This window comes from Pholcus phalangioides, unplaced genomic scaffold (genome assembly GCF_987345545.1).
Source record: "Pholcus phalangioides strain wild (caught in Gottingen) unplaced genomic scaffold, Ppha-v1.0 ptg000042l_1, whole genome shotgun sequence".
Taxonomy (NCBI): Eukaryota; Metazoa; Arthropoda; class Arachnida; order Araneae; family Pholcidae; genus Pholcus; species Pholcus phalangioides.
The window spans coordinates 28,666,811-28,694,715 of record NW_028301628.1 but is presented as its reverse complement, the minus strand read 5'-3'; the positions used below and the strand labels follow the sequence as shown (position 1 = coordinate 28,694,715).

At 32.9% G+C, this 27,905-nt stretch overlaps 1 protein-coding gene across 2 annotated transcripts; it reads left to right on the top strand.

Annotated features, from left to right (window-relative positions):
• The first annotated feature begins 5 nt into the window (after positions 1-5).
• LOC149064747 (focal adhesion kinase 1-like) lies at positions 6-27,365 on the top strand. Of its 2 annotated transcripts, none has more exons than XM_089254674.1 (28): positions 6-150; positions 2,125-2,278; positions 2,480-2,655; positions 4,750-4,837; positions 4,946-5,019; positions 5,286-5,403; positions 6,741-6,881; positions 7,234-7,311; positions 8,513-8,623; positions 9,284-9,395; positions 10,499-10,520; positions 10,794-10,855; positions 11,140-11,190; positions 12,402-12,499; positions 12,782-12,866; positions 13,825-13,925; positions 14,876-14,991; positions 15,709-15,899; positions 16,095-16,299; positions 16,507-16,586; positions 17,005-17,036; positions 17,180-17,386; positions 17,757-17,840; positions 19,023-19,119; positions 19,503-19,570; positions 23,070-23,222; positions 24,263-24,343; positions 24,670-27,365. In XM_089254674.1, the coding sequence occupies exons 2-28, from the start codon at positions 2,126-2,128 to the stop codon at positions 25,072-25,074; spliced, it is 3,189 nt and encodes a 1,062-aa protein (XP_089110800.1). In that variant the 5' UTR covers positions 6-150; position 2,125; the 3' UTR covers positions 25,075-27,365. The 2 variants fall into 2 exon arrangements, with proteins under 2 accessions (XP_089110800.1, XP_089110801.1); XM_089254675.1 differs by having other exon boundaries at positions 26-150; positions 23,073-23,222.
• The last annotated feature ends 540 nt before the right edge of the window (positions 27,366-27,905 follow it).

Below are 27,905 nucleotides of genomic sequence, written 5' to 3'. Positions count from 1 at the left end.
ATTTTATAGCATCTTGAAATTAAATGGCCGACCTAGTAGTAAACACTGTGGTGTTTAGAGTAGGTTTTTAAGGGCTGCACCCGATCGAGGATGGTCCTCGTTAACGTTAAACACCTTTTGTAAGTGGCGGCGATCGGGCTTTCATTACAGGTAATGCAATAAACACGTCTCGGGATCAATTTCCCCGATCCGGATCGTCCATTTGTGTTTGCAAGATGTCATTTAAAGAGATCATCTCCATCATCCCCTCCCCTAACTCAATATTACCATTGCCATGTTTTTTTTATCTTCAAATACTGTCATATCACAAAAAAAAGCATTTTATGCCGAAACATTTCCTTTCCCCCCGTCCGTTTTTGTTGCTAAATTGATTCCCATAGCCCCCATATCCAGGTTTATCCCTAGGCTAGGATCTTTGGTGGGCTCCCAGAGGCGGATTTTAATGGTTATGCCGCCCTTTCTTCCATTCTAGTCTAATTTTTGTTCAGCCACTATTTGCCGCCCCGTTTGATCTCTGCCCCTGTAAATACGCTTCTGTCTCTCTAAGTCACTCTTTTGGTCATTCACATGCTCGCACACTTTCTTGGTCACTCAGTCTCCAGTCAACTCCCATGCTTACGTCCCCACTTTTTTGATCGCTAATTTACCTGGCTCCTAACTCTGTAGCACAGCCGGCAGACTGGTTGATTTAATGAAATTTCGCCCTAAACATTTCACCTGCCCTTACCATGTGAGTGGATGAGTGGCCAAATAACTGAGCGTATAGTGAATGGGGTGATGGTATGAGTGAGTGAGGTCACTGATACGGTAACTGACTTGGCCACTTATATGATCACCCAAAATGCGGTCACTAGTTTGATCACTAATATGGTGACAAATTTGGTCACTCACTTTCTCACTCATATGGTCATTGACTGTACTAGTACGATCACTCATATGGTCATTGACTGTACTAGTACGATCACTCATATGGTCATTGACTGTACTAGTACGATCACTCATATGGTCATTGACTGTACTAGTACGATCACTCATATGGTCATTGACTGTACTAGTACGATCACTCATATGGTCATTGATTGTACTAGTACGATCACTCATTTGGTCACTAACTTGATTAATAATACAGTCATTCACTTACTCATATGGCCACTTAACTAATTACTTAGTCACTCACTCACACATCAGGGCAGGTGAAATGTTCCAAGGGCGAAATGTTAGGGATGGTACATCAAGGACAAAATGTCTGAGGGGAAATTTTCGGATCCTGAGGCAGTACCAATGAATGTCACCAAGGGCTGAGGCCCCTTCCCTAATAATTCACAGCTGAAGATATCTGTCTATACTTCATTCATAAGTGAAGACACTACATGGCCAGTTGCATATTTGCAGACGGGAGGGGCTTTATTATTGGGCTGGTGCCCAGGATGGCAAAAGCAGAGGAGCGTCAAATTTGAAGAATGATTGGCCAAAATTTGTGGAATGGGAAAAAGGCAACAAAATTTGTGTAAGCCTCAATAAATCTGGCTCTGCCCAGGCAGCAAGGTACTAGATCAGTGAGCGGCTGAAAGAGTGATTTAGAGACTTTGTAAGCACTTCAGTAAGCAAAAAAATGACTTAGAGCTTAAGCAAGCATGTGATGGACCAAACGAGTGACATGCAGAGCGTGAATAAGCACTTGAATAACTGGACGAGTGACCAGAGGTCAGTGAGTGACTTTAGAGCATGTACAATTATGTGAGCAACCAAAACAGAGTAGACCTATGCAAACATTTGAGTAACCAAAACAGTGACTTTAGAGAGAGACAGTGTATTTGGAATTGGGGGGGGGAGCAATTTTTTTTTTACCAGCAATTATGCATAATAATTAATTATTCATATAACCAATTATCCGACTATGTAGGAGGTAGAAGGTGCTCTTGTTGACCGAAATTTTTTTTATATCTCTCAATGTTGCCAAGAAACGTTGAAATGTACAGCCTGTGTACCAATAAATAAATGTATACCTACTCATGCTACTGAGATACGAATAGAAAATTAATTTTTGTCTTCTTTACATTTAATATCTTATGGTATTTCCCAATGGTCTTTATGTAGCCTGACTGTTTTCGTTTTCTTTCGCAGCATGCAGTCCGGTAATTCCGAAGACAAAGTTTCGTCTCCAGTTCCTAATGCCCCAAACCAGCCAACTGAAGCGGTTGAAGCTTCTATACTGAAAGTGTATTTGAATACTGGTAGCTGTGTTATCGTTAGATTCACCACAGACACTTTGGTCAAGGTACAGCGATTGAAATCGTTAATCTTTTCTTATATTGATTTTATCTGTCTCTCATAGAGAGAATCATCTGAGAATTATTTTGATATTTGAAGCAATACAAACTTCTGTGGATGCTCGAGCACTCCTGCATGCAAGTGCATAAGAAAATGAGGTAGTGTGAGCCAATAAAATGATTGAAAGTTGTGTATGTTTTTTTTTCAGACCGTGGTGCAAGCTGTGAGCAGTCAGATATCATGTGGCACACGTGTATTTGAAGGCTTGTATGGCATTCGCTTAGGTCATACACTGTCTGGTGATGTATACTGGATTCATGGGGAGAGTCTGATTTTGCAAGTTGTTCAGAAGTTCCAGGCGCTTTTGCCTATTGACGAATGGAGGTAGGTTTAGCAAATTTCATATTTTTCATTGAATATTGTATTTTGTTTCCTCATAATAAAAGGTTATTACTTCGGAGCAAATGAATCAATGTTATCACAATGTATTGATTAATTATAGGTATAATAGAGGGAAAAAATTATAATTCAACTTTCCATTATTCAAAATGAAAGGGACTGGACTTATTTCAGATCGAGTAAGTATCTCTGTTAAGACTTTAAATGAGGAGCTTTGAAACCAATGAAAAGCTAAAGATAGCCAGAATTTGCTTTTTTGTACGAGAGGTATCCAAAAAAAGTAAACTCAAACATGCTACAAAAAATGCAAAACCAGTTTTAAAAAATTATTGATCCTCTCTATGCAGCTTAATTTTGTTACAGTGCACTCTGATTTAACTTGCATCAAATCTGCTTAGTGCCATAAATTTTCACTGAACAAATCGTCCATATTCAAATATTACAACAGGTTCACTGACAATTCGCTGTAGTTCCAGAAATCTGTGAAATGAATGATGCTGTTGACATAGGAGTTTGACTGCATATTTAATCCTTTTCCAACACGACCCTTCCCTTGCTCTTCTAGTCATTTTTGAAGTCTTCATAAGAAGCTTTTTTATCAGCATCATATGATTTCATTGCATAATTTCTGTCCAAAGAATCTTGAAAATCACAGATAACAACATTTTTATTTTTTGACATCCTAAAATAGGTGATAATTACTGGGGTAAGGTCAGATTAATATATGCTTCATCACCAAATATCTTAAAAAAATAATGTATAGGCCTACCTTGAATCTAAGAAATTTTTAAGCTGCTATATGTTTTAGAATTATAGCAGAACATTGCTGGAAGTAAAGCTTTCCATGAGAGAAGCACCTCGTGGCTTGTTTTGCATGGCTTGGCTGAGATTGTTGAGCATTTCATATCATTGAGAAACATTGCTGTCCTTCAGAGGCAAGTAGTAACTAATAATATTTCTAAGCAGTCTCAAGAGATTTTTTCTACCACTTCTCTCCCCGGATGATTCCACCACCTTTGCTTTATTGTGGGAAAAGCTTTCCCGTCTCTTTCTCTCTCTTTCTTTCTTTCTCCCTTTCTATTTCTCCCTCACCCCACACTTTTCCTGATTCAAAGATTGAATGGTGTACCCATTTTTCCACACTCTGTGTGTTACTTACTGTGAAAATTGTGGATCTATCTCATGTTGAAGCAACTACTACATCATACATGCACCTTGTAAACATACCTCTGAAGAATTTCTAAGGCATCGGTGCATGTCGGAAAGTGTTGTGTATACAAAACGATTGCAAAACACTATACAGCAGCTTCCAGAAGATTATCACCTTTCTGTCTTGATTGCAGTTCAGTGGTTAAGGAGCTAGCTTCTGACTGCACAGGTCCGGGTTCGAATCCTGGTTCCGGCATGGATGTCTAGTGACACTGACAAATTCCCTGGACAGATCGTAAAGATCTCTTGGGAATACGTGCTGATCACATTATAAGAAAAATAAGTAAATAAATTATCTGGGATGAAGATAATTTTTAACTAAAGATATTCTCATGTCACATGCAGTGAAACCTGTCTAGTGGTTGCTGTATATTATTCTGATTTGATGTGTAACCACATCAAGTCAGAGACGTTGTGAATCCTTTTTCATGAAAATTCTATGATGTGGGAATTAAGTGATGCAGCAGTTCACGCTTCACAGAATTTCCATGAATCAGAATTCACAACGTCACTGATGTAGTGGCCTTAAGATCAACTCTCAATGAAAGAGGAAACTTGTCTTTAATGGTTTCAAAAGATAATCTTGTCGATGATTAATATGATAACTTTGGTGTGCACCTCTATAAAACAGAATACAGTCTGAAATGGAAAATTGTTTGTCTCTTGAGGTCTCATCATGTTCACTGTATTTTCCATGTTCAATGGATAATGAATTCATTCAATTGAATTTTTCGATTTGATGGATTCCCCATACTTTTGATTCTGATGTCCCATATTTTTCTCAATGAAATACGCTAACCATTAGTTTCAATGAGTGTTTATAAGAAGCATGCAATTACAATGTATGAAGTGTTTTCTTTTCTTCTCCAGATATGAATTAAGAGTCAGATATGTTCCGAGTGACCTGAGGGAGCTGCGAGAGAAAGATAAGGTTACATTCTATTACTTCTATGAACAGGTATGAAACATTGGACGTGAATTTCATTGATATAAATAGTTGATGAACTTTACATTATTGAACCAATGTTATTTAGAGTAATTAATTTGGGAAATGTATATTTTTTAGATAAAAAATGACTACCTGAAGCTAAAAAGTGTTGAGCAAGAACTGGCTTTTCAAATATGCTGCATTGAAATCAGGTGAATTTCAAACTGTATATAACTTAATATAGTATATAACATTTTCATGACTATTATCTTGATAATGTTATTAAGGCTATTGAGTTTAATTATTTATTTCATTTGGTCTCTTATAATCCTGAAAATGTTTTCGTATTTTATAATTTGGCTGTAAAATTTTGTTTCTATGTATAAAAATGTTAAAAATTAGTTTCTATGTGTATTTTTTTGGCACGTTTTTCATTCACCTATTTTATTTCTTCATTTAATTTCTTTAAATGTTCCAGGCGTTTCTTCAAAGATTTGTCTGCAACAGCATTAGAGAAGAAATCAAACTTTGAATATCTGGAAAGGGATGTCGGCCTCCATAAATTTCTCCCTGCTTCAGTTATTTCAGCATATAAGGTAAAAAAAATTTACAATCAAGTACCTTCAGTCTGTTCCAAGCAGGGCCGGATCTTTAATCCTGCGAACTATGTGGCCGCAGAAAGCACCAACTGAATGAGGCCAAATTTTTAGGGCGCCAGTTAAAGGAGGGGGCGATTTTTTAGTTTGCCAACTGAAGGGAAGGGGGTGATTTTTTATCACCAAAATATCATTTGCTTGCACTTGAAAAATGTCCTGAACTGGTTCTGGTTTCAAGGTTTTATGCCGATAATAGTTCTATGGCTATTTTTGATTCCCTATAAAATGGGTTTCCGTAGTTTATATTATTGAAAACTATTGTCAAATTAAAATTGTGAAAATTATTTTCAATACAATATTTATAATGCAAGGGTCACACTGAAACTAGGGATCAAAAATATTTGAATTTATATTCAAATATTTTTTGATGTAATTTTTTTGAACTTATATAAAGCAAGGAAAAACTTGTTCTATTCTTAATCTACATCATTTTCTTAATTTTTCAACAGAGTCCTCCCCCATTTCTATGCACACATTTGTACCAACATTATTACCACTATGCAAGCTTGGAAGTACCTTTCAGTAGAATTCTATTCCAGATTTTCCAATGCACCATCTCTAACCTCTTTGCACGTCATCTGTTTTCTCACAGTTTAAATTTTTCATCTATTTCCCAAAACAAAACAGATGGTAATTTGAGGGTTTTGTTTCAGGTTTGTAATTATGAAATCAGTTTTCATAACTTGGTCTCTGTACTCGTGAAAAATCTTTTTTTTTTTCATTCTGATCTATATGAAGGTCTTAACTGATGGTTTTTCTTGGAACTTTATGGTCTTGGCACTCAGTGGGCATAAACTTTTTTGAAAAACTCACCTTAGAGCAATAGCTTGCTGTGCAATGCGATCAATCCTATTCCAAATTTTTTCTTTAATTTCTTTCACAGTGACACATTTGTCCATCATTTTTGATGATCTCATCAGCCTTTATTTGAATGTGTTCAGTTGGGAAAGCATCTTTTATGAAGTTGATCAAGCTGATGATTCAAGTATTCGGATGGTTGAAATTTTTCACACTTCCTCTGACACTAGTAACTCCCATGCACCATTCTCTATATGCTGGCTGAAATCTTCCGTGGATTTTCTCATTAACGAGGAATTCAACCCTAGCAAGTTTAGGAAACGAAATATAATCACTGTGACATCACAGTATGCTATTGTGTAGCGCGAAGTCTGTAGGTAGAGCTGAGATAATTTGTCCTCACATTAATAAATTAACATTTTTATAATTAATTTTTTGTGAAAGTCTACTTTTGTGAAATGAAATTATGTTTGTTTTAGCCGAAAGCATTACGTAAACTGCTACAGTCTCAGATGAAAAAATATGCTGCTCTCACTGAAGCTGATTGCATGTTCCGATTTCTTCAACTTGTACATCCATTACTTATGTATGATCGGGAGATATTCAAGTGTGCTATAGGGGTAAGTATTTGTTTGAAAATTTTATTGAGAGCATTGATTAAATAGCATCAATACTGCTGCCATATACAGTGGATTCTCGCTAATATCAGACCAGGATATGCTGGATCACTGAAATCACTGGATTACTGAAAGTTAATTGAAAAAGCCCATTTAAATAATAAATTTTGTGCACAGACATGCTGTCACATATTTTGTGTCTGTGCTCAAAGAAAACTTGCCTAAAAATACTAGTTTAAAAGATGGGCCAAACTAATGCACACCAGATTATCCAGAGTCTACTGTATATATGTTATGGAAAAGCAAAAAAATATTTTGAGTGATATGTTGAACTACGTTTATTTCAAATTGACAGGGTGGTTGGAGCATTCCTGTGGAATTGGTTATTGGTCCTGACTTAGGAATTAGTTACCTTACTGAAGGCAGCACACAGGTATGTTTCACTAAATGTTTTGTGATGCTGATAAAACACTTGAACCAACATCAAAGATGTGTACGGCTGACCTGAGTATATATGTATGTATTTAACAGGGCTGCCCTTTCCAGTCACAGTATCAGGTGCATCTCAACAACTTTGGGGTAGTAAAAATGTTTAGGACCCCCCCCCCTTGCCCCGATTTTATATATTTTGTGGGGGAGGGGATTCTGCATCCATTATTTCAGAATAAATACAGAAATGGTGAGAAATATCCATACAAAAAATTTTAGACACACAATGAAATGTAAATCATCACAAAAATTGATGAAATTTCAGCACTGAAAAATTTCTAAACTAATGAAAGAAACAATTTCCATTAAGAGAAATGATCCAGTGCCAATAAAATTTCAGAATTAATCAAAGAAATAATTTCAGAATTCATAAAAAAAATTCAAAATTAATGGAAGAAAATATTCTAGAATTGATGAAAATTTAGACCTAATCAGAAAAAATTCCAGATATAAGAAACAATTTAAGAATTGGTAAACGCCTCTAATAATTCACTGTAAATGTGGGGCATACCTCTTCGGTTGGCTCTGACATTGACATCATCATGGCTTCCCCCCCCCCCTCAGAATTTCAAATTTATCTCTGCTAACATGACCATATGGTTGATGTTCAATTCTGATATGTATTTTTGTCATAAACACATATAATGAAATTTCCTTAATAATTTCTCAACGCTATTATAATTGAAGTAAAAGTGCTATGAGATTTGGTTGACTCGGAATTTCACAGTTTTTTATCATTAATATTTCATCGAGTCGGGATATGATTTCATTAGAAATTAAATTAAAGCCATGGCATATTAAGAAAATTGAAAAAAAAAATTACTGTTCATTATTGTGAGATGTGCATGAAGTGTGCAACTGGATATCATATGTGCCATTACACCATAATTTATTTTTAGAGTGATTTTTTAATTCTGTAAAGCATCATAAGATTTATGCTGTTTAAATTGCAAGTTTCTATACTTAAGATCAAATTTTTATCAGCAAATAAAGATTTCTCAAGAATTTTTTTAAGACTATAATTGCATGTGATTATCATCAACCTATATATTGACTGTGGATATGATATACACAGTCCATATATGTATATTTGTATAGTATGTTTGAGGGGGTCAAGATTTAAATTTTATCTTAATATTCGGTAGCCAACACATATGGCCAGCTTCCTCCAAGTTCAATGCCTGCAAACTTTGCAGTCTGAGTCTGAAACTGGATGTAAGGCTGTTTTGCAAATGAAAATCTCTGGAGCATCTGAGGTTAGTGTAAATATGTCCATAAGCAAAGTTCATTTATGTCATGATTATTTAAAAGCTTTAGTTTTGGCTTTCAAAAATGTGCTTTTGATTTATATATAAATGATGTTAGTTAAGGGGTCATTCAAGTATTACTTCAGCATCGAGGGGGGGGGAGAGGGTTTCGGATTTGCTGACTTTTGATGACAATTGGGGAGGGGGGGGGGGGTTTGAAGGTTGCTTATGTCATCAACCACCCTTTTAGAAAATATAAAATATTCTAAGTTGCTGACGAAATTTTGCTGACAGGGGGGGGGGGGTCAAAAATGGCTAAAAATCTGCTTACGTAGTACTTGAATGGACCCTAATCTGCTTAATATCCTTTGCTTCTCTCTCTCTCTCTTAAAAATTCTTTGAAACCCATATTTAACTGCTATTGTTCATAACCTAATTTGCTATCGAACCCACTATTGAAGCACTTATTTCCTTGAATCTGGTCCTGCTCTGCATTTTTTATTTGTTCTCCTTCAAGTGTAAATTTTATTACAAAGTTAACTGTGAAGTTTCTATTCTTACAAATAAGCAAGTTTTAATTTCTGCCGTTGATCAGTGTTTGTCTTCTTTATCCAGCCTCCATCACTTTTTGTGATGTTTTTAAAATTATTTTTTCCCTTTAAATTGCAGATACTCAGCATATCCTGTCCTACTTTAGCAATTGCAGAAAGCATGGCTGATCTCATTGATGGATATTGCAAACTAGTCCACAGGACCCATAAGTCATTTTGGAATAAGAAAAGTTAGTATTTCAGTTAAACAGTTAAAATATGGTGTACCATCTTGATTATCTTAAACATTGCTTTTTAAGACATATTGATGATAAGTTTAATTGTATCAATAGATAACTTTGCACCTCACAGTTTGCCTACCGCTAAGCTTCAGTTTGTACTTGTTATATTAACACAGGCATAACACTGTAACCATAACTTTAATCATTCCTTCCAGGTATTCCATATTATTTTTGAATGTCTATTGTTTAATTTACAGAGAGCTCTCCTTTTAACATTGTGCATTTTCCATAATCCCGCCCCACAAAACTTAATTTTTTAAATTTCGCACCTCTCTGAATATCAAATTGGAAAACTGCTTTATTTTTTTAATGATATTGCAAATTTCCTGAATGTTTTAAATTAAAGTGTGCTCTGTGTCCTGCGCGAGTTTTATACTAATGATTTGTAATCTATTACTCGCATATTTTATTCTTTGTATGCCGTCCTTGCATACCCCCATAGGCAAATTAATTATTTTTATTAAAACCGGTGTGTACTGGCCTGTGTATTTCTTGGCCTACATGTTGCATGGGCATCTATGCTCAAGAAAAAAATGCCATTGGAAAAATTGTTTTTAGAAAAATACAACATCTGTGCATTTCCCGGGTGAAATTGACTTTACATATTTTTGTAAATAGAATTAATTAATAAAATAATTAGAATTGTACTAATAATTCTTAGTAATGTTCTGAACCAATTCTATTCACTTGAAATTCTGTTTATTAATTGATATTCTAATATTATACTATAATTTTCTTTTCTATGAAAATTCTTGTATAAGAATTTATTAGCATTTTATATTGTCAATTTCTGAAATATCTGGCTTTTCAAAATAAAAATTTGCATAGACACTGCGTCAGCATGAGTGCTGTAAGTTATCGAGGAAAAGTTTCAGAGCTTTTAAGGTTTCATTTCATATAAGTTATCATACTGATTGAAAATTTATCATACAAATCATACATTACAATCATACGAATTGAAAATTTGTTAAAAAAATTTTTTTTTGTAAATTTAACATTTAGAATTATGTAAGATCAACATGGACAATTTATTTTTATTTATTTTTTCTTAGGTGAAGATTTTTCCAAAATTAAGTAAGTTAACATTATACATTTTAAGTTTGTGTTGTTTCAATTATATTTATCAACAAACAAAAATAGACATTGAAGATTATTTTATTTTTTAATTGTTATGCATTTCCTTAAAAGTGCATGAGCGATTTTTTTATTTTATATCACAATTTGATAATGAGCTTTCAGTAATCAAATGTAAAATCTGTTTTGTGATTAAAATATTATAAGGAAAATTTATATATTTTGTACTTCATACAACATGCTGAAGTTATGTTTTTTGTCCATGATGTCCAGTTTATCCCATGATGATTCTATGGATAGCTCGTCACTAGAGAAGAAGCAGATCGTATTCAGAGGTAGAACTTTTGTTTCAATTTTCCATAACAGAAAGACAAATTTTGATCAGAGCATATTGATATGTGATAGATAAATTGAAAATTTTTATGATCTTTAAAACATAATTTTTTTTATTTTATAAATTCTTAACTCAAAATAAAACATAAAATTCAGTCATCACATATTATGGCTCTCAAAAAGTTTAATTATGAAAATAATGAAAAAAACACAAATGCATTTGTAATTACATATAAAATACAACAGTGACTATAAATCTATTAAATTTTTTTTTATTGCTTTTTAGGCGACTCCAGTGATTTGATTGATGATGAGGGTGATTATTCAACCCCAGTGGGTAAGTATTTTTAATCGTGTAATTGTGGGTATTAGTCTTCATTTGACAATAAGCGATTTATCCTGTTGTCAAGACCTCTTCCAGCCCAGCTTTGTGGCAGAGTCTGGAACAAAGTGTGTGTACCTAACAGTCTGAAAGTGTATCTAGTGTAGTGTCTGCTTTTGCAATACTGCCATCTATATTTCAGAAATGAAGTATAATGATTGAATTATTTGTAATGTTGTCTGCCTGTTACTCTCTGTGGTGAGATTTTTGAATGGGGAGGTCTACTCACATTCGTGCCTCAAAGTTTGGAACCACGGAAAACCAATCTCAGTCGACCACCACTGTAGAACCAGTGGATTTCGAACCCGGGGCCTCATGATGAGAGTCCTTCGCTATGACCACTTGACCACCACAGCAGCTAAAGAAACGACAGGGAAAATGAGCAAATTTGTAATTCAGGTTACCAGTGACAACTAGAAATTGATATCAAACTATTTTCATTATCAAAATAATATTGAAAAAATATTGTTTTTAGAATATATAAAAACTTATTAAGGAGCAATGTATTTTAATCAATACAGGGTTATTATAATTAAAGTTCCCATATACTCTGAGTAGTTTTTGTACCAAAACTACTCATCCAAACACAGCCAAATTTTCAGGATATCTTAATGAGACCATGGGAGAGAGATATATGAAATAAAAAAAAAAATTAGTTCAATTTTTGACCAACAAATTAGCTCTTTTTTGTATTGAATTTCCTTTTTTTATGTTCCATATACTGTATATACCAAATTTCAATGGAATACCTCCATCGGAACAGGCACTTTACTGATGGGTGATCAGAGCAGTATCAGTATACTTAAACTACTCAGTCCCATGTAGCACCCATTCTGGTTGGCATATTCCATTGAAACTTGATACATACGCTATATGGACCATGGAAAAAAGGAAAAATTTAATAAAAAGCTCCACTTATTCACCTGGTGGTCGAAAATAGAACTAATTTTTTTTTTTAAATTTCATAAATCTCTTTCATGGTCTCTTTAAGATGTCCTGAAAATTTGTTTGTATCCAGATGAGTAGTTTTTGAGGAAAACTACTCGAAGTACTGGAACTATAATTAACACCCTATATTTTCAATATGTTTTTTTTTGTTTTTGACAGAAATAAACTGAAAATGAATCGCACTGTGTAATACCTTTATCTGTCTTCTTTCACATCAGCACGTGACTATGAACTATGCAGGACAGATATTGCATTGGGTGAAATCATTGGTGAAGGCCAGTTTGGAGATGTTCACAAAGGAACTTACAAGGGCAAGGTAATTACAATAAGCATAATTTATGGGAGTAATAAATCATTAAATTTATGAATCAAGAAGAAAAGCTTTCTGGCATGTTATGTTTTTTACCTTCTAAGTTTGTCCGCTTTATATAGACCTACTTAACCTGCTGTTTTTAAATGTACCAATAAAAAACAGATTGGTTTGGATTTATGAAGTTTATTTACAAAACTCATCTTATAGATTAGTTTTTTGTTTTCTTACCTCCTTTTATTAACTTAGCTTTGTTTAATACCTATTACTTTATTCCTCTTATTTTAGGATGATCAAGCTATTGCAGTTGCTATAAAAACTTGCAAGGTTGAAAGTGAAGAATCTATAGGAGAGAAGTTTCTGGAAGAAGCATGTGAGAAGGGAAATTTTTGCCTTTATCTGTTCAAACATTTTATGAAATGAAAACTCCATGAAAATGATTTCAATGGAAGAATTCAACAATTTTAATGTGTTGTTGTACATTAAAAAATGAAAAGTTATGAAGCAAGGATGTATTTACAACTGGGGCACTTTCTTTGTTAGAGCTTTACAACCCCCTCACAAAAGCCTTTAAGAAGAACTTTGCTCAAAAATGAATTAGACTAAAACACTACAGTTAATGTTATCTATATGACAAAACATGTCATGAACGCTAACCCTCTGCTTTTTCTTTTCTGGGAAGAAAACGAGGCAGACAGTCATAACAAAAACTTTCACACTTCAAGTGAGGGAATAAAGTGCTGCTTTTGTGTTTAGTATTTTTTATTGCCAGAAAAAAGAAACATTGCCTTAACTTATATAAATTTTAGACTTTTTTCAAATTCTGATACAGAATTATGACATCTAAAATAATGATTTTTTTTTAAATTTTCATAAGATAAAGCACACATGCATTTATGCCCAATGTATCTTTTTTAACCCATGCATGAATACACACTTTGAGACGAGCTTATACCCAACAGGTTGTTTACGACTCCCCAGCTAGATTTCTACATAAAATATATCAGATTTTTCTAAAAAGTATATAAATTCTTCATACTCTTGACTATAAATACAGCAAAAATATGAATTCGATTTTGCCAAAAGTTTCAGGCATAAAGGAGTTAAACTTGTCCTGTTTAGATAGATGTATGTATAAAACCAGATAATGTCCTTAATTAATGAAATTAGAATTGTTACTAATTTTTCCAGATTAAATTAGCATTATGATTTCTTCTGTTAAACATTCTTTTCAATTAAGTAAGGAAGGCTTCCAAGCAAGTATCAGCTGTAGGATAACTGAAACAGGTTTTTTTTTTCAATTCTAAAAGTTTCATATTGTTATTTTTTAGATATAATGCAGCAGTTTGATCACCCTCACATTATAAGGCTTATTGGAATTTGTTCAGAGTCACCCATTTGGATTGTCATGGAACTTGCAAAGCATGGAGAGGTTAGTTATCAACCACTCATATATAGTGTTAATCTAATCACTCGTTTGATTACAGACTGCTATAGCATAAATTTCAAGTTATTTGAGTTTTGTTAGAAGTCCTTACTTTAAAAAAATGGCTAATAAATTTTATGTTCGTTATCACTGTGCAATTGAATCTTACTGATTGTTTCAATAGTGATTATTTCTTCTCAATTAAAAATTTAAAGAAAAGGTAAATGTAGTCTTATATTTTAGAATTACATTCAGTCTTATTTTTGTTGAATTGAAAAAAGTTCTCAAGTGCATCGAGCGTGGGACAGCGTTTTTCTCAACCCTAGACTTTTATTTCCTTGATGTTTTTTACTTTGTTACTTTTCTGGATATTATGCAGAGGTGATTTCCTTCTCAAATGTACCCTCCTACAGTAAAACTCCTTTTTCAACAATCACCCCCCCCCCCCTTTTTTTTACAGCCAAATAATTTCCCAAGTCTATTTAAAGTACACTTTCACACCCCTGCTAAGCAGTCACTACTGCTTAACCGTACACACACCTCATACACATTCCTCTGTGGAATTTCTAACAAATCAGCACATTCCATAATATGTGTTATGAGTGTATGTGTGGCTTTGGCATATTTATGTTGTGAAGTTGCGGCTAAGCAGTCACTTCACTTTTACAGACAATTTTTTTTGTCCTGCCGGTGTCTGCAAAAGACGTTTTATTGTATTCATTTTGTTAAAATAGTTTGAACTAACTTTCACTGTTGAATTCCAAAATAAGTAAAAATATGGGTTATTATAAGTTTAAGTGACATAATTTTGTTTTACTAAAATGAATTTTTAAGTGATATCTCAGTTACTATTCTTCTTTCTAAAATTATTTGAAAAATTATTTGTAGGAGTCTTCCCCTCCCACTATTTGAACTTTCTATTTTGATTGATTTTTTTGTTTTCAAATGTGTTGCAGATGCGAGCATATCTCCAAAACAATCAGCATTGGTTGGAACTTGCTAGTCTCATTCTTTATGCTTATCAGCTGAGCACTGCTCTTTCCTATCTGGAATGCAGAAAGTTTGTTCATAGGTAAATTTATCTGAAGATTTAATCTACTTTACTCATATCATGATGTAAGTAATAAAATAAAAACCATGTGTCCAAGTGGCTAGAACTGCATGATTTACATTATCTTCTTATTAACAATATATAATATCAGTCTATAGTTTTAATTTATGTTGAATACAATTTTCCCTTTTTTTAAAATGTGATTCTATTAACATGTTTTTCTATTGGCGGAACTTTGTTTTTATTTATAATAACACAGTCTTCACACTCACAAAACAGGGTTTCCAACACCCTGGAAAATCAGTAAAAATCAGGGAAATGAAAAATGTTCAGGGAAAAATAGGAAATATTTGACAAAAGTCAGAGAAATATAGAACTATTTGGTGAAGTCAGGGGAGAATTCTGTGAAGGGAAAATAGACAGAAACATAAAAAAACAAAAATTTGCAATTTGGAAGGTTAGGATTTTGAATTATATTTTTTCCTTCCAAAGTTTTGATCAGGGAAATGGTTAAGCAGATTTTTCTGGAAACCCTGAAAGAGATTGTGTGGCCTGTCCAGAAAAAAAAATAACTTTTTCTCTGATTTAAGGATGTTTCATTAAGCTTAGATTTTTGCTCCTGTGATTAAGAGCATAGTTTAGAAAAAAATCTGTTTTCATATAAATTATAAAGTGAGCTATATCTGACTGATGAAAAAATAAAATGTTTAAATCGATGTGATTTATTATTATGTGTAGAGATATTGCTGCAAGAAATGTGTTGGTCTCTGCAAGGGACTGCGTGAAACTGGCTGACTTTGGTCTCTCAAGGTGGGTTGAAGATCAGTCATATTACAAGGCTTCAAAAGGTAAACTTCCAATCAAATGGATGGCTCCTGAATCCATCAATTTCAGAAGATTTACTACTGCTAGTGATGTTTGGATGTTTGGTAATTTTTTACTTTTTTTTTTTGTTTCAGACTATCAAACTTAAAAAAACATTAATTTTCAATTGTTCTAATAGATTTAAAAAAAGACCTTTTTCATAAATCATTTCCATTTTACTCAAAGAGTAAATGAGTATAAAATTCTATGTTGATAATTATTTTGTTAAAAATATGCTTGCTTGAAAACATTTCTCTCAGGTGTTTGCATGTGGGAAATATTGATGTTTGGTGTAAAGCCATTCCAAGGTGTGCGGAACAACGATGTGATAGGCAAAATCGAGAATGGGGAAAGACTACCACTTCCTTCAAATTGTCCCCCTCGTCTATACAGCTTGATGTCCCAGTGCTGGTCATATGAACCATCAAAAAGACCCAGCTTCAAAGAAATCAAATACATCCTTAGGTGAGCATGGCTTTCATAATGAAAATTGAAAGTTCTAAAATTTAAAAGCTCAAGACTGATGAAAATGTTGAAAAAACTTTGAATTTATCTATAGCTTGCATTATTTTATCTAAACAAAATTTAGGTGAAGATGACGTAAATATTATAACCTGCTTTTTGATGGTTATGTTTAGCTTTCAGTCATGAATGTTATTTTGTGATTTTTAGGGAAATATTAGAAGATGAAAGAGCTCAAGTGGAAAATACCATAAAAAGAGATAATCGCAAAGTTCAGGGAACTTCTTGGGGTAAAACATTTTCTACATTTTCTCATGGTTTTTTTTAAATTAATTTTTTGCTTTGATGTAAGGATTAGTCATTCAACTATTATGGATTTTCAATGTAGTATACTTTTTGAATCTCAGAAGTGTCATATATTTTTATATTTGGAAGTCAAATTTTGGGACCTGTGATGCTTCTGTGGCAATGCAGTGTTTATATAATTATTTTTGTCCTTGAAAATGTTTTTGAAAGTATTTTTAGCAAATATATTTTCTTAAAAGTATATTTTGTATAAATATTAATTTTAAATATACTCCCTAATGCCAAAAAAAAAAAACCTATAAAAACACATTTATTTTTTGTAAACAAATGCCAATTAATTTTTGCTTTGCAAAACAACTTGTTTTAGTTCACTTTGTTCTCTTTCTTTTATATGGTGTGCAGATTCTTCTGGATCAGATGAACCACCACCTAAGGTACAAGTCCAGATAATTATTTTCAATCTTCATACCTAATTTTTTTTTAATGGCTATACAGTTGTATGCATCTTATTATTATGATGCTTCAGATAAGATGTGAAAAATTAAGTAAAAATAAAGCAACAGATTTTATTTCTTAGCCCTCAAGACAGCAGGTGGAAGTGGTTGCACCTCCAGAGGAACCCACAACATACATTGTTGCTCCAAATCCTGAAGTGTTGGCTCAGCTTATACAGGAAAATGCAAACAGCTTGCCCCCTGCCTGGGCATATGTAGCTCCAGCATCACCTGCAAATACATTCACTGTGCAGAAGTATCCATCTGGTGAAGAGCCTGGAATTGTTCAAGTTAGTTATCATGCTATTATTAAAAATTTATGAATACCTCGATCATACACACACTTCAGGCATTACATATCATTTTGAACTTAATTTGAAACTATAGCTTATTGCTGTTGAAATTGTATCAAATTATTTTACCATCTCTTCAAAAGTATATAGAGCTTCCCTATGCAAAATTATTTTGAATCGTTATTTTTAAAATTTTTATGTTTAAGTCAATAAATGATCAAAAAGAATGCTTAAATCAGTTACTAGGCATCCCCCCCCCAATATATCCACCCGTTGTGTTGGCCAACTTCATTATTATGTTTTCAATTCGCCTAGTTTTTCATCATTGTTATTTCCAGTTGATTTTCTCATGTTACTATGTCTATAGGATATGTCAAGTAATGTAGGATTGCTCTCAGAGAAGCAGATTATGGAACTGAACCAGCAGTGCCAAGACCTTAGCGTTGATCAGGTATTTTTTTTCATTCCTCCTTATAAGCTTTTACATACTTGTTAAATCTATATATAAAACTGATTTCTGTCTGTGTGTATGTTCTCTATACAAATCTGCAATTTTAGATCAATTGTCACCAAATTTTGGATGCATATGAAATGGGACCCAACTTGAACGTTAGGCTACTTTAAAATTTCGTCAAAGTAGGGCAAATGCCCCAAATGGGCAAAAAACTGTCAGGCAACAATGGTTTCGGGGCCTCATCAATCACTTTCATAACATTTACTTTGGTTACCATGGTTTTCTAGCAATACGTTTCAGACGTGTATATGCCTTTATAATGGTTTGCCACTTTTTTCAATCCTTCCAGTAATGACAGCTTTTTGAATTGACGTCAGAATCATCATCAGCATCACTTTGAGGGACAGTCAAAGGATGATGCCCTTAGAAATCAGTGTCAATTGTCAATTTTCCATTGTTTTACGTTTCATGCAACATTGTTTTTTATCATGCATAGTTTTATTTTTTGGATGTGATAAGAATAAGTTTCATCTTATTATTAATTAATCATTTGTTTTGGCACATTTTGACTTTATTGGTCCTCCTGCCAATAAACCCAAAATCCAATCCAATCCAAATAAAATGAATAAAAATAAATATTCTTTTGAAAAATGCTGATTAGAAGAAGATTTTTTTCCAGCCTAAATGAAATCAGCGAACACCAACTACTACTAATATAAACACCAGGCCCGTCATTTCAACTTTTTCTGGGGAGGCGGGGGCCAAAGAACACATACTCAATATATGTATATATTTCATCTTGTTTGTTCATATCTATTGTTTGTATTTTTCTTACAGGGAGGGGGGGGGGGCAATTGCCCGCAATTCCCAAAATGATTGGCTTGATAAACACCACATATCAATACTTCATTTCGGATGAATACGAACGACATCTATAAGATAGAATTTGAACTAAAAACATAAGTACAAAACCCTGCTGAAAAATACACACATAATCCACATCGGGAAATACTTATCTACCCTTAAAATTGCCAGGGTTTTGCACAAATGGGATAGATTGTAGAGAAGTTAACTTCTTTCATAATGGTAACTTTAGTTTTAGAAAATCTGCAGGGTTTTTGTATCATCCTGTGTGGATTTATTAAAAGGTTTATGTATCCTTTCCATTCAATTTTATAGTCAAAGAAGAGGCTGTCCTATAGTGATCACATGTCAGATTCAGAAAGTGTCAGCACTGTGCCAGGTTCTCCAACTAACCCAATATCTGAAAATCCAGGTACATCTTAATTTCTATTTGTTTCAAATCATTACTTATCTTGTGTTCATTGTTATTTTGGAGGATATTGGACAAAATATTCTGATTTAGGCTTCTCACAAGGATCTTAGTTCCTGTGAGGGAGTTTTTTTTATCCTCTGAAAGGATTCCTATTTTTAGGAGCTTTTCAAGACACTAGAATTCCCCCTTCAATACTTTGTTCTAATACAAGTAAAAAAAATTGTTGTGTCCATAATTTTGAAAATGATCATAATTTTAGTATTAAGTTAATCTTGCATTTGTAGGTTATTGTGAATTTTTTTTCTATTACTTTTGACCTGATATTATTATTGAACTGTGTATGTGTGTGCAAATAAATTGATGCATGAATTTTAAATTTGTAGATCTTCCTCAAGAAGCTACAGGAATTTCTAATGGTCACCTAGTTTCACCTGCTGTTCCTGAAGAACCTGTAAGATATTTTCTCATAATTTCATTGTGTATTTTATGGTGCTCTAATGATTCTGTTTGGTTTTCAATTTATAAATTTATTATTGATATGCTTAATTATGTAACAATCAAATTTGTGAAGAACAAATGCATGTGCATTACTGTGAGATACATCATTGCTATAAATTCCGGACTAATATACTTTATAGAATAGGCATGGCATTTGTACTACTAATAATTCCCTGCGGTATCACATGTGGTACATGAAAGTTTTCTACTTAAAAGTTTCTAAATTCTGGACAAAAATTTCTGTTCAAGTCAGTATCACCTGCAAAACAACAATTTTGGTTGTAAATGAAGACTTTTTTTCCAATGTCAGTACAATGTACAGTCATACCCCGACTAATGAAATAATTTGGTCCAGAATCACATTCATTAACCAAAATGTGTTTTGCCATAGAAGGATTGGAGAATTGTTATAGAGTTTCATTCGTTCCAAGTGTTTGGTCCAAAATTTGAAGATAAGTATTATAAAATGCTAAAGAAGTACTGTTAAAAAGACAAACTGGCCATAGGCTGAAATTAACAGCTTCACAATTGGATGAAGGAGAATTTGCATGAAGATTAGAAACTGAAGATCTTTCTCATTTTACTCCATATTCCTAACCCAGTCAGTTTTATAGGTGCCCCCCCCCCCATGTGATTTAGTCAGCTTATTTTTATGTCTCACACGTGCAGATGGAAAATGAAAGACGTAATTTCCTAGAATGTCCAGTCCATTCAGTTTGATACTTTGTCTGGCATTTAAAGAACATGTGCAATGAAAACATTCAAATCTAGTCAAGGCAGAAATTTATAATCACTATTCTGCTGTATGCTAAATTGATGGCAAATTATTAATCACAATTATTCAATCATTACACTTCACTCATAGTTAGAAAAATTGATAGATGGCAGCACTACACATAAAAAGGATTTCACAGAAACAAACTTCACGTTAGGTTCACAACAAGCACATGCACATTTCTGCAGGCACTAATTCATTACAAATTCCATAGAGGAATATGTACGAGATGCATGTATGGTTAAGTAGTAGTGTACACTAAATTGTCAAGTTTCACGCAACTAGAGATGTCAATGACATAGAATGTGTCAAAAAATATGAGTAAATTTTCTGAAGAAAAAAAATAGAAAAATTTTGAAAATGGTTTAAAGATATTTCGAGACCTTAGGAAATTTCTTGATAACATAGGACAATTTTGTGCGTTTCAAGGGGTCTGGCAACTCTAAATAATAGCAATGATAAAAAATGAGTGGTGCTCATAAGATTTGTGGTGTTGATAGCGGCACAAGCAAGGAGAAGGTGGCTTTAAATGAGACTGTTTTAGAGGAATATTATTCAGTTTTAATTGGTGACTTATCTAAATTTCACTGTATTTCTACACATTCTATAGATTTCGTTTGTGTGTAAAAAATAAACAATAATGACAATCAGATAGTTGTCATGGCTCTTCCACATGTCCTACTTTTTGGTTAAAATGTTCTACTTTCTAGTTTTTGTACTTTTTTTTACCATATCCTAACAGCAAAATTCATGTGATTGATTTTAATTGAGGGGAGAATCAGATATATTTCCAAATAATATAAATGTTGTAAATTGCAATTAATGATTCTGCCAAAGCAGAGATTGTATTGTTTTTTAGGTTATTTGGGGGCAGGTTGTATGTGGCACATTTGGTTTTTAATTTTTCCTTTGCTTAGTTTGAAGGTTCAACAAGTAGATTAGTCATTAAAAACTTATGCCTGGGTGGAAAAAATTATTTTGTGTTTACTAATCCATGGTATTGGACAGTAACTAACATTCATCATTCAAATTTATGGTGCACATTTTGTGTATAGGGAAAACAGCAATTTGCATAACAAAGCAGTTAGATACATAGGCCTATTCTAGGTTTGGTGATTATTATGCTACCTAATAGCATTCAATTGTTTTCTGTTATTTTTGGCACATTCAGAGGCATAAACAATATTTACAATGCTCACCAAAGAGCTAGAAATGAAAGTACTTTATTTGTCAAAAATGACTATACTGGTATTGAACACTAAAATTTAAACAAATCCCTTCAAAAAAGGAATGGACAATGCAGTAAAACTATGCAGTTCACCTTGACTTACTTACATTGGACCCTTTAATTTACATATTTTGCACTTTTGAAAGTGCTCTTGAAACAGCATTATTGCTTGCTTGCCTTCATAATTTGCTGTACATTTCTGGAGAGAGTTGACAGACTGAAATGTGGAAGACTCCAAAAAAAAAAAGAATATAATATATATTGTGAGGAGTGACAGAAAAAAATTATAGTAATTGCTATATAGTTGGCTGAAAATTTTTTGAGTTGCCAAGTCATTTCTATCGTTTTGCTTTGGCTTGAGTCAATCTTTAGGGTACTAAAACAGTGCTATAAATTTTTTTTAAATTCAAAAAACATTTTTGAGATTTTTTTTTACTATGCCATGATTATGTTGTCTAACCCCCCAAATTCTACTTTTTAGTCCTACTTTTTCTCATTTTTTGTGTGAAAGCCCTGGGTTTTGTTCATAGTTATTTATCATTTGAAAGCAGTAAAATGTTTTTATGGTCTAGCAAAAGAATCAAGAGTATATTATAAAACTCATTGTAAAATTTTCAGAATGCAATGTTGCTTTGCAATTTGATGCTAATCCATTGCTGAACTAATGGAGGGAATTGTGAAGCCTGTAAAAATGGCAGGGCCTCCCATTAACTCAATGGTTTGAAAAATTTTGTCATTCCTGATTACATTGCCCTAGCCAGTGTTTATAGGCTACTTCCCAGAATAGTCCAACAAAACTTCAAAGCACCGAACAGGCGCACATCAATATTACAGTAGAACCTCGATTATCCTAACACATCAGGACCGAAACGTATTCAGAAAACTGAAAAGTTCGATAAATCGATTTCAAAACTAATTTCATAACTCAAAGGAATAAATTGAAATTTTGCAACAAATGATACCCCCTCCCCCGGTGAATAAGAAAAGAACTTTTTTGTTGTCAAGAAAGACACATTCTTCCCTCTCATTACTGCACACCCATAGGATTAAGATGAATTCATGAAAGAAAAAAGATGGCAGCTAAATCTGCTGTTGTTCACACGTTTTTTTGCTTGTCAGTCATTCATAACTACATAACTATACCCGGATTCACCCCTACGTATAGCTCATGGGTACAGTATATAAAATTGTTTGGAAGTGGATTATTGTACATTAGAAAAAAGCTATCGAATTGGGAGATAAGATGATTCAAGTTCCAAGCAAATACCAACTGTTGAGCATCATTGACTATAGAAAACTGAAAATGAGAGGTTGACCGAGTTGTTCAGAAAATTGATGTTCGGATAAACAAGGTTCTACTGTGTATACTTTGAGAACCACTGCTTTAACTATTTATTTTGGTGAGTTTCCATGCATAATGGGTATTTTTGTTTATCTGTTTTCTTCTAGAAGTGTGGGAATGTCTCGCCTTTCTCTGGAGCAGACTCTGACAACCAAAGCAATCCAGTATATGAATGTACAACAAATGTAGTCAAGGCGGTCATGGATTTATTGCAGGGTGTACAGAAAGGGGATGGCAGTGTTTATCTGGAATTGGTGAAGGTACTTTTGAAACAACTTTTCTCCTATGAATTGATGAAAATACTTCTTTCAATAGAGCAATTTAGAATGGAATGTTCTTCATTTTGTGAAAATTGATATTTTACAGAATGAATTTCATGAATTATATATTCCTACATCTGGGGGGGGGGGGGAAGCTACAGATGATTCAACAGTATATAATCTGCTGCACAAAAAAAAATTCTAATATTTTTCTATTTCCTATGTGTACAGAAAATTTTTCAAATGAAAACATGCAAAAGTTAATTACATACTTTATATTTTTTTGGAAATATTTTTTGGCAGATATATTTAACCCTTACAGTGACAATCCTGAGATATCTCATCTAACTTGGTTCATTTTATTTTGGGAATCACGAAATATCTCCGCTTCTTAAAATGCTCTTATTTCGGCAACTTCAAAACCCAGATACTGTTGTATAGTTCTCCTTCCCATTAACTACCAGTGGGTGGAGTCAGCTTCTGTTCCAAGTCTGATAATAGAAGGGGAGAGAAAGGATGTTTTTCTTTCCTTCAAGGTAGCTATATGATTAAGCGTACAGCATAAATAATAGACAGCGATAATTTTTTCTCTTTCTCATTTTCTTTTTATTATTATTATTTTGTGTTGGGTTAAAGCATTTATCAGCTTGTGCAATCAAAAAAATATTCTTTTTTGAAAATAGGTGAAAATTTCTAGAAGGTTTAGTGATTTTGACTGTGGCAGTTATAATGTGGATCAGAAAAATTTCAAGAGCCTCTTAAAGGGTTAATATGCATGAAAGAATGCAAAATTATTCATTTAAAAATGCAATTGCCTGTTGAAACTTTTTAATGAATATTTTGTGTTTTGCGTTTTAATACATACTTTAGTAGTTTTCATATTAATCTAGACTATAACCATAAATGTTTCTTATGAAAAATTTAATGATTGTTTAAGTGTTTCTTGATTTGTTATTTCATATCTTTATGAGTATTATTACCATTGCTATCTACACACATAATTTTCGTCCAATAATCTGAGTTTTCTTTGTTTTTCTCAGCATGTAGGATTGGAACTTCGTAGTCTTTTGGCTACCGTTGACCTATGTGTTCCTGAATTGCCAGGCTGGTCTCATAAAGAGGTAACATTTATTTTGTTCAACAGCATAACTAATATTCTACGTTGCATTTTTTAAAATCCCTTATCCTAAATATTTGAAATTGCTTTGCTGAGTTTTACTCTTTGCAGGTTGTTCGAAATTTCAGGAATAATATTAACATTCTTTGTATGTACCGAAACTTCATTTTATGACTGCAATATTTAAAATTTGTCACTCTTTAGAAATGTCTTTTCAGTTGATCAATGGCCTATCTTAGATTCTGCAATTTCCAAAATGATTTAATAGTTATTAAGTTCTTCCAACAAAATTTCATCGACAATAACTAAAATATTTTTCCTTGTTCATAGATTGAGATGGCTCATTCAGTCTTGAGCAAAGATATGGCAAATCTTGTAGATGCTATGAAACAAGCTCAGAAGTTCTCGCATACAACATTAGATTCTGAATATTCTAAACACATGCTATCCGCAGCTCACGTGCTGGCCATGGACGCTAAGAACTTGTTGGATGTTTTTAATTCTATAAAAATTCGCATGAGGTGTAGCGAAGATAGTCCTTCTTCTGCTCCAGAGAAACCAGTGCCCACTCTTACCACTATCGACCCGACAAACGCGGCTTACATAGTCAATGAGAATTGCTTAGATAGCCCGGTTATGAATCAGGCGGAATCATCATATTATAATATTGAACATCCTTCTAAGACAGTAACGCATCAAGCACCATTGGGTGGTGTTTCAAAGTTTCCACAATAGGTTTCTTGAAATTCTTTTGGGGGAAAAATGGGAGAGCAAAACTAGTTTTTTATACCATGAGTATTGTGATCAATTTTTTTTCCGCTGCTGTAAATAGTTTCTGTATATTGTATACAGTATATATACTATATTGTGTGTAAAAAATTGACTCTTTGTGTTAGTTTTAAAATTTTTTTTCTCGATTTCACATTTCAGTCATGCAGATACCATTTAATGAACTATCTATATGTATCAAAATGTTCATGTGATTTATTTTGATGCCAAATATAATTTTGAGACAAATTGTGTGTATAGTCTCATGCCCTAAGTTCATTTTATTAATTCAAAACCTGTGCATTTTTTGCAGTATACACGCACTTGAAGAGCAAATTTTCTATATAATATGGGTAGTAATTGATTCGCTTGTCCAATTTTTTGTGTTAAGGAAACAATATAAAGAAACTTTTGTGCACTTTTTTTTAAATTGGTTTTGATGAAAATTTTTCTGGTGGGGGGAATTACCCATTTTTCAACAGCATTTGTTCAAAATATAAAGGTTTCTTTCTCGAAAAATTGAAAATAGTAATATCACTGTTATACCTTCAGCATTTTTATCTCGAAGACTTTTTGCCACTTACAGTGGAGCCTCGATTATCCTACCCTCATTTATCTGAAACTCTGTTAAAAGATGGAAGTTTCTTCAGCCATAATTTTTTCCTCAGTGATGGAGAAACTATCATAGAAATCTGAAATTTTGTTAATGTTGAAGACAAAAAATTATTGTAAATTTGGTTATCCAAATATTTTGATTCACCAATCAAGGTCTGACCTGAATACATCAGATAATCAAGGCTCTACTTTATATACTTTCTGTTATGAATGAAATTACAAAAATGAAAAAAAATTTTGTAACCATAACATCAGAATATAATCAGCGTTTTTATTCTAATATAATTTTATGTGAACATACTCAGAAAGATTGGACAATTATCATACCATCTGATGAAATGTTAATTGAGGTTTTGTTTTTAACATATATTTAGTAAGTTAAAAATGATTTCAGATGACACTTTTCAATTGATTTCATGTCCAGTTGAGTTTTTTTTTCTCCATAAATGAGAAGTATGGAAATGTTTCATTAAAAATTTGAGAAAATGAAATGTTTAGATGTTTCAGTCAACTACCTTCTTCGCAAACAATCCTCTTTCAATGATTTCTCCAAGGAAAGCTCTCTTTCTATCAGAATATTTGTTTCACTTGATTGAAATTATTTACTCTGTCAGTCACTTGGCAAAAAAAGTAGAAAAGCATTGAGCCAAAGGAACAAAGATTTTTTGGAGTAATATATTTTGTTTTTTTTGTAAATGTATTATAATATACGTACACATTGTCAGTTTCAAGCATCTGTCTGAAGTCATTATCAGCCTCTGATTTGCTAAGCTGGGTTTATAATAAGAGCATGAAAGCATATTTCATCAGACATTTAGATTTGACTGTGAACTTTGTTATTAGTTCTCCAGTGTTTGATTGTTTTGTTTAGATAGCTCAAGCATTTACAGCAATATTTAGCATAATTTAGAATCGCTGTAATTTATAGCATTTACAAATTTAAACAAACGTACTTACTTTTTTATTGTTATCAAAATAATTTGAGCTTTGTTGCATATTTAATATTTTTTTATTTGCTCACAAAAATATATTGTTTTGCATGACGTCACTGTGTTTATAATATATATCTGTAGTTTTATATGTGATTATATATTGTGTTGAGATTCAAAAATATGTATGTAATCTGAGCGTTTTTGTAGTTTTTTTTATATTATTTATAGTAAGCATGTTCTGTCACCAAAAAAATATATATATTTGATTTTTATTGGGTTGTCAGATAATTCTGTATGTATCAGAGTTTTACATAAACATTCTAAAGAATCAGTGAATGATACATTTTTCTGTCACGTCTAATTGTGAAGTCAGTAGAAATTACTAAGCCCTGACTGAAACGTGGAATTCATTTAACTAACAACACTGTTTTGTGTTCGTTAATAAAATGCTCTATATATATTTTGGTGCGCTATGAAGGAAGGTTATAACTGAAGTGGTAGAATCAGGAAAGTATGATGGATATATGATAAAAACTACTCGAAGTAGCTTTTGAACAGGACTTTTGGAAATGTCATATTGGAAATGAAAAATAGAGCTATAACTTGATGTGCAACAAAAATTGAAAAAATAATAATCCAGTTTATTAGAGCGAGACATCTCTTTCTTTGCCCAATACATCAAGGAGATGGGGGGTCTTGTTTCTAGTGGTGTGCATGATAGTGCACTTTCCCGGTTTGCAATAGGACCTGGGTTCAATTTTCAGCAGAGACCAGATGACTTTTTCTTTCAGAATTTCCCTCAGTATAATATCCAGGAAAGGTCTATTTCCTTAATCATTCATTCATTACATTGAAAATTAATCTAAAGTTATTAATGTTTAACTAAAATTTTGATAGCAGACTGCACACATGTGGCAAGTGCCCTTTTGCTGATTTTCCAGATGATTCCTTTTGAGAGAACTTTTAAAGGTTAGTGTCCAATAAAAATACATTCACATAGCACATTAGTGAATGCTGTAACTCAGCTTCCCTGTCTACTTATCGCTTACAAAATTTTGCATTACAATATCTGGAACTATGGCTTCCAACTCATACACACACTCAATTTTTTGCAAAAAATGTCACCACATTTGTGCTCTAAACCAGTGTTTCCCAAAGTGGGCAATGGAATGGTCCAAGAGGGGTGATAGAACCTACTGATTTAACATAGGATCCTATGGGTTTACGTGAGTTGGAGGGCGATGAGAGGAA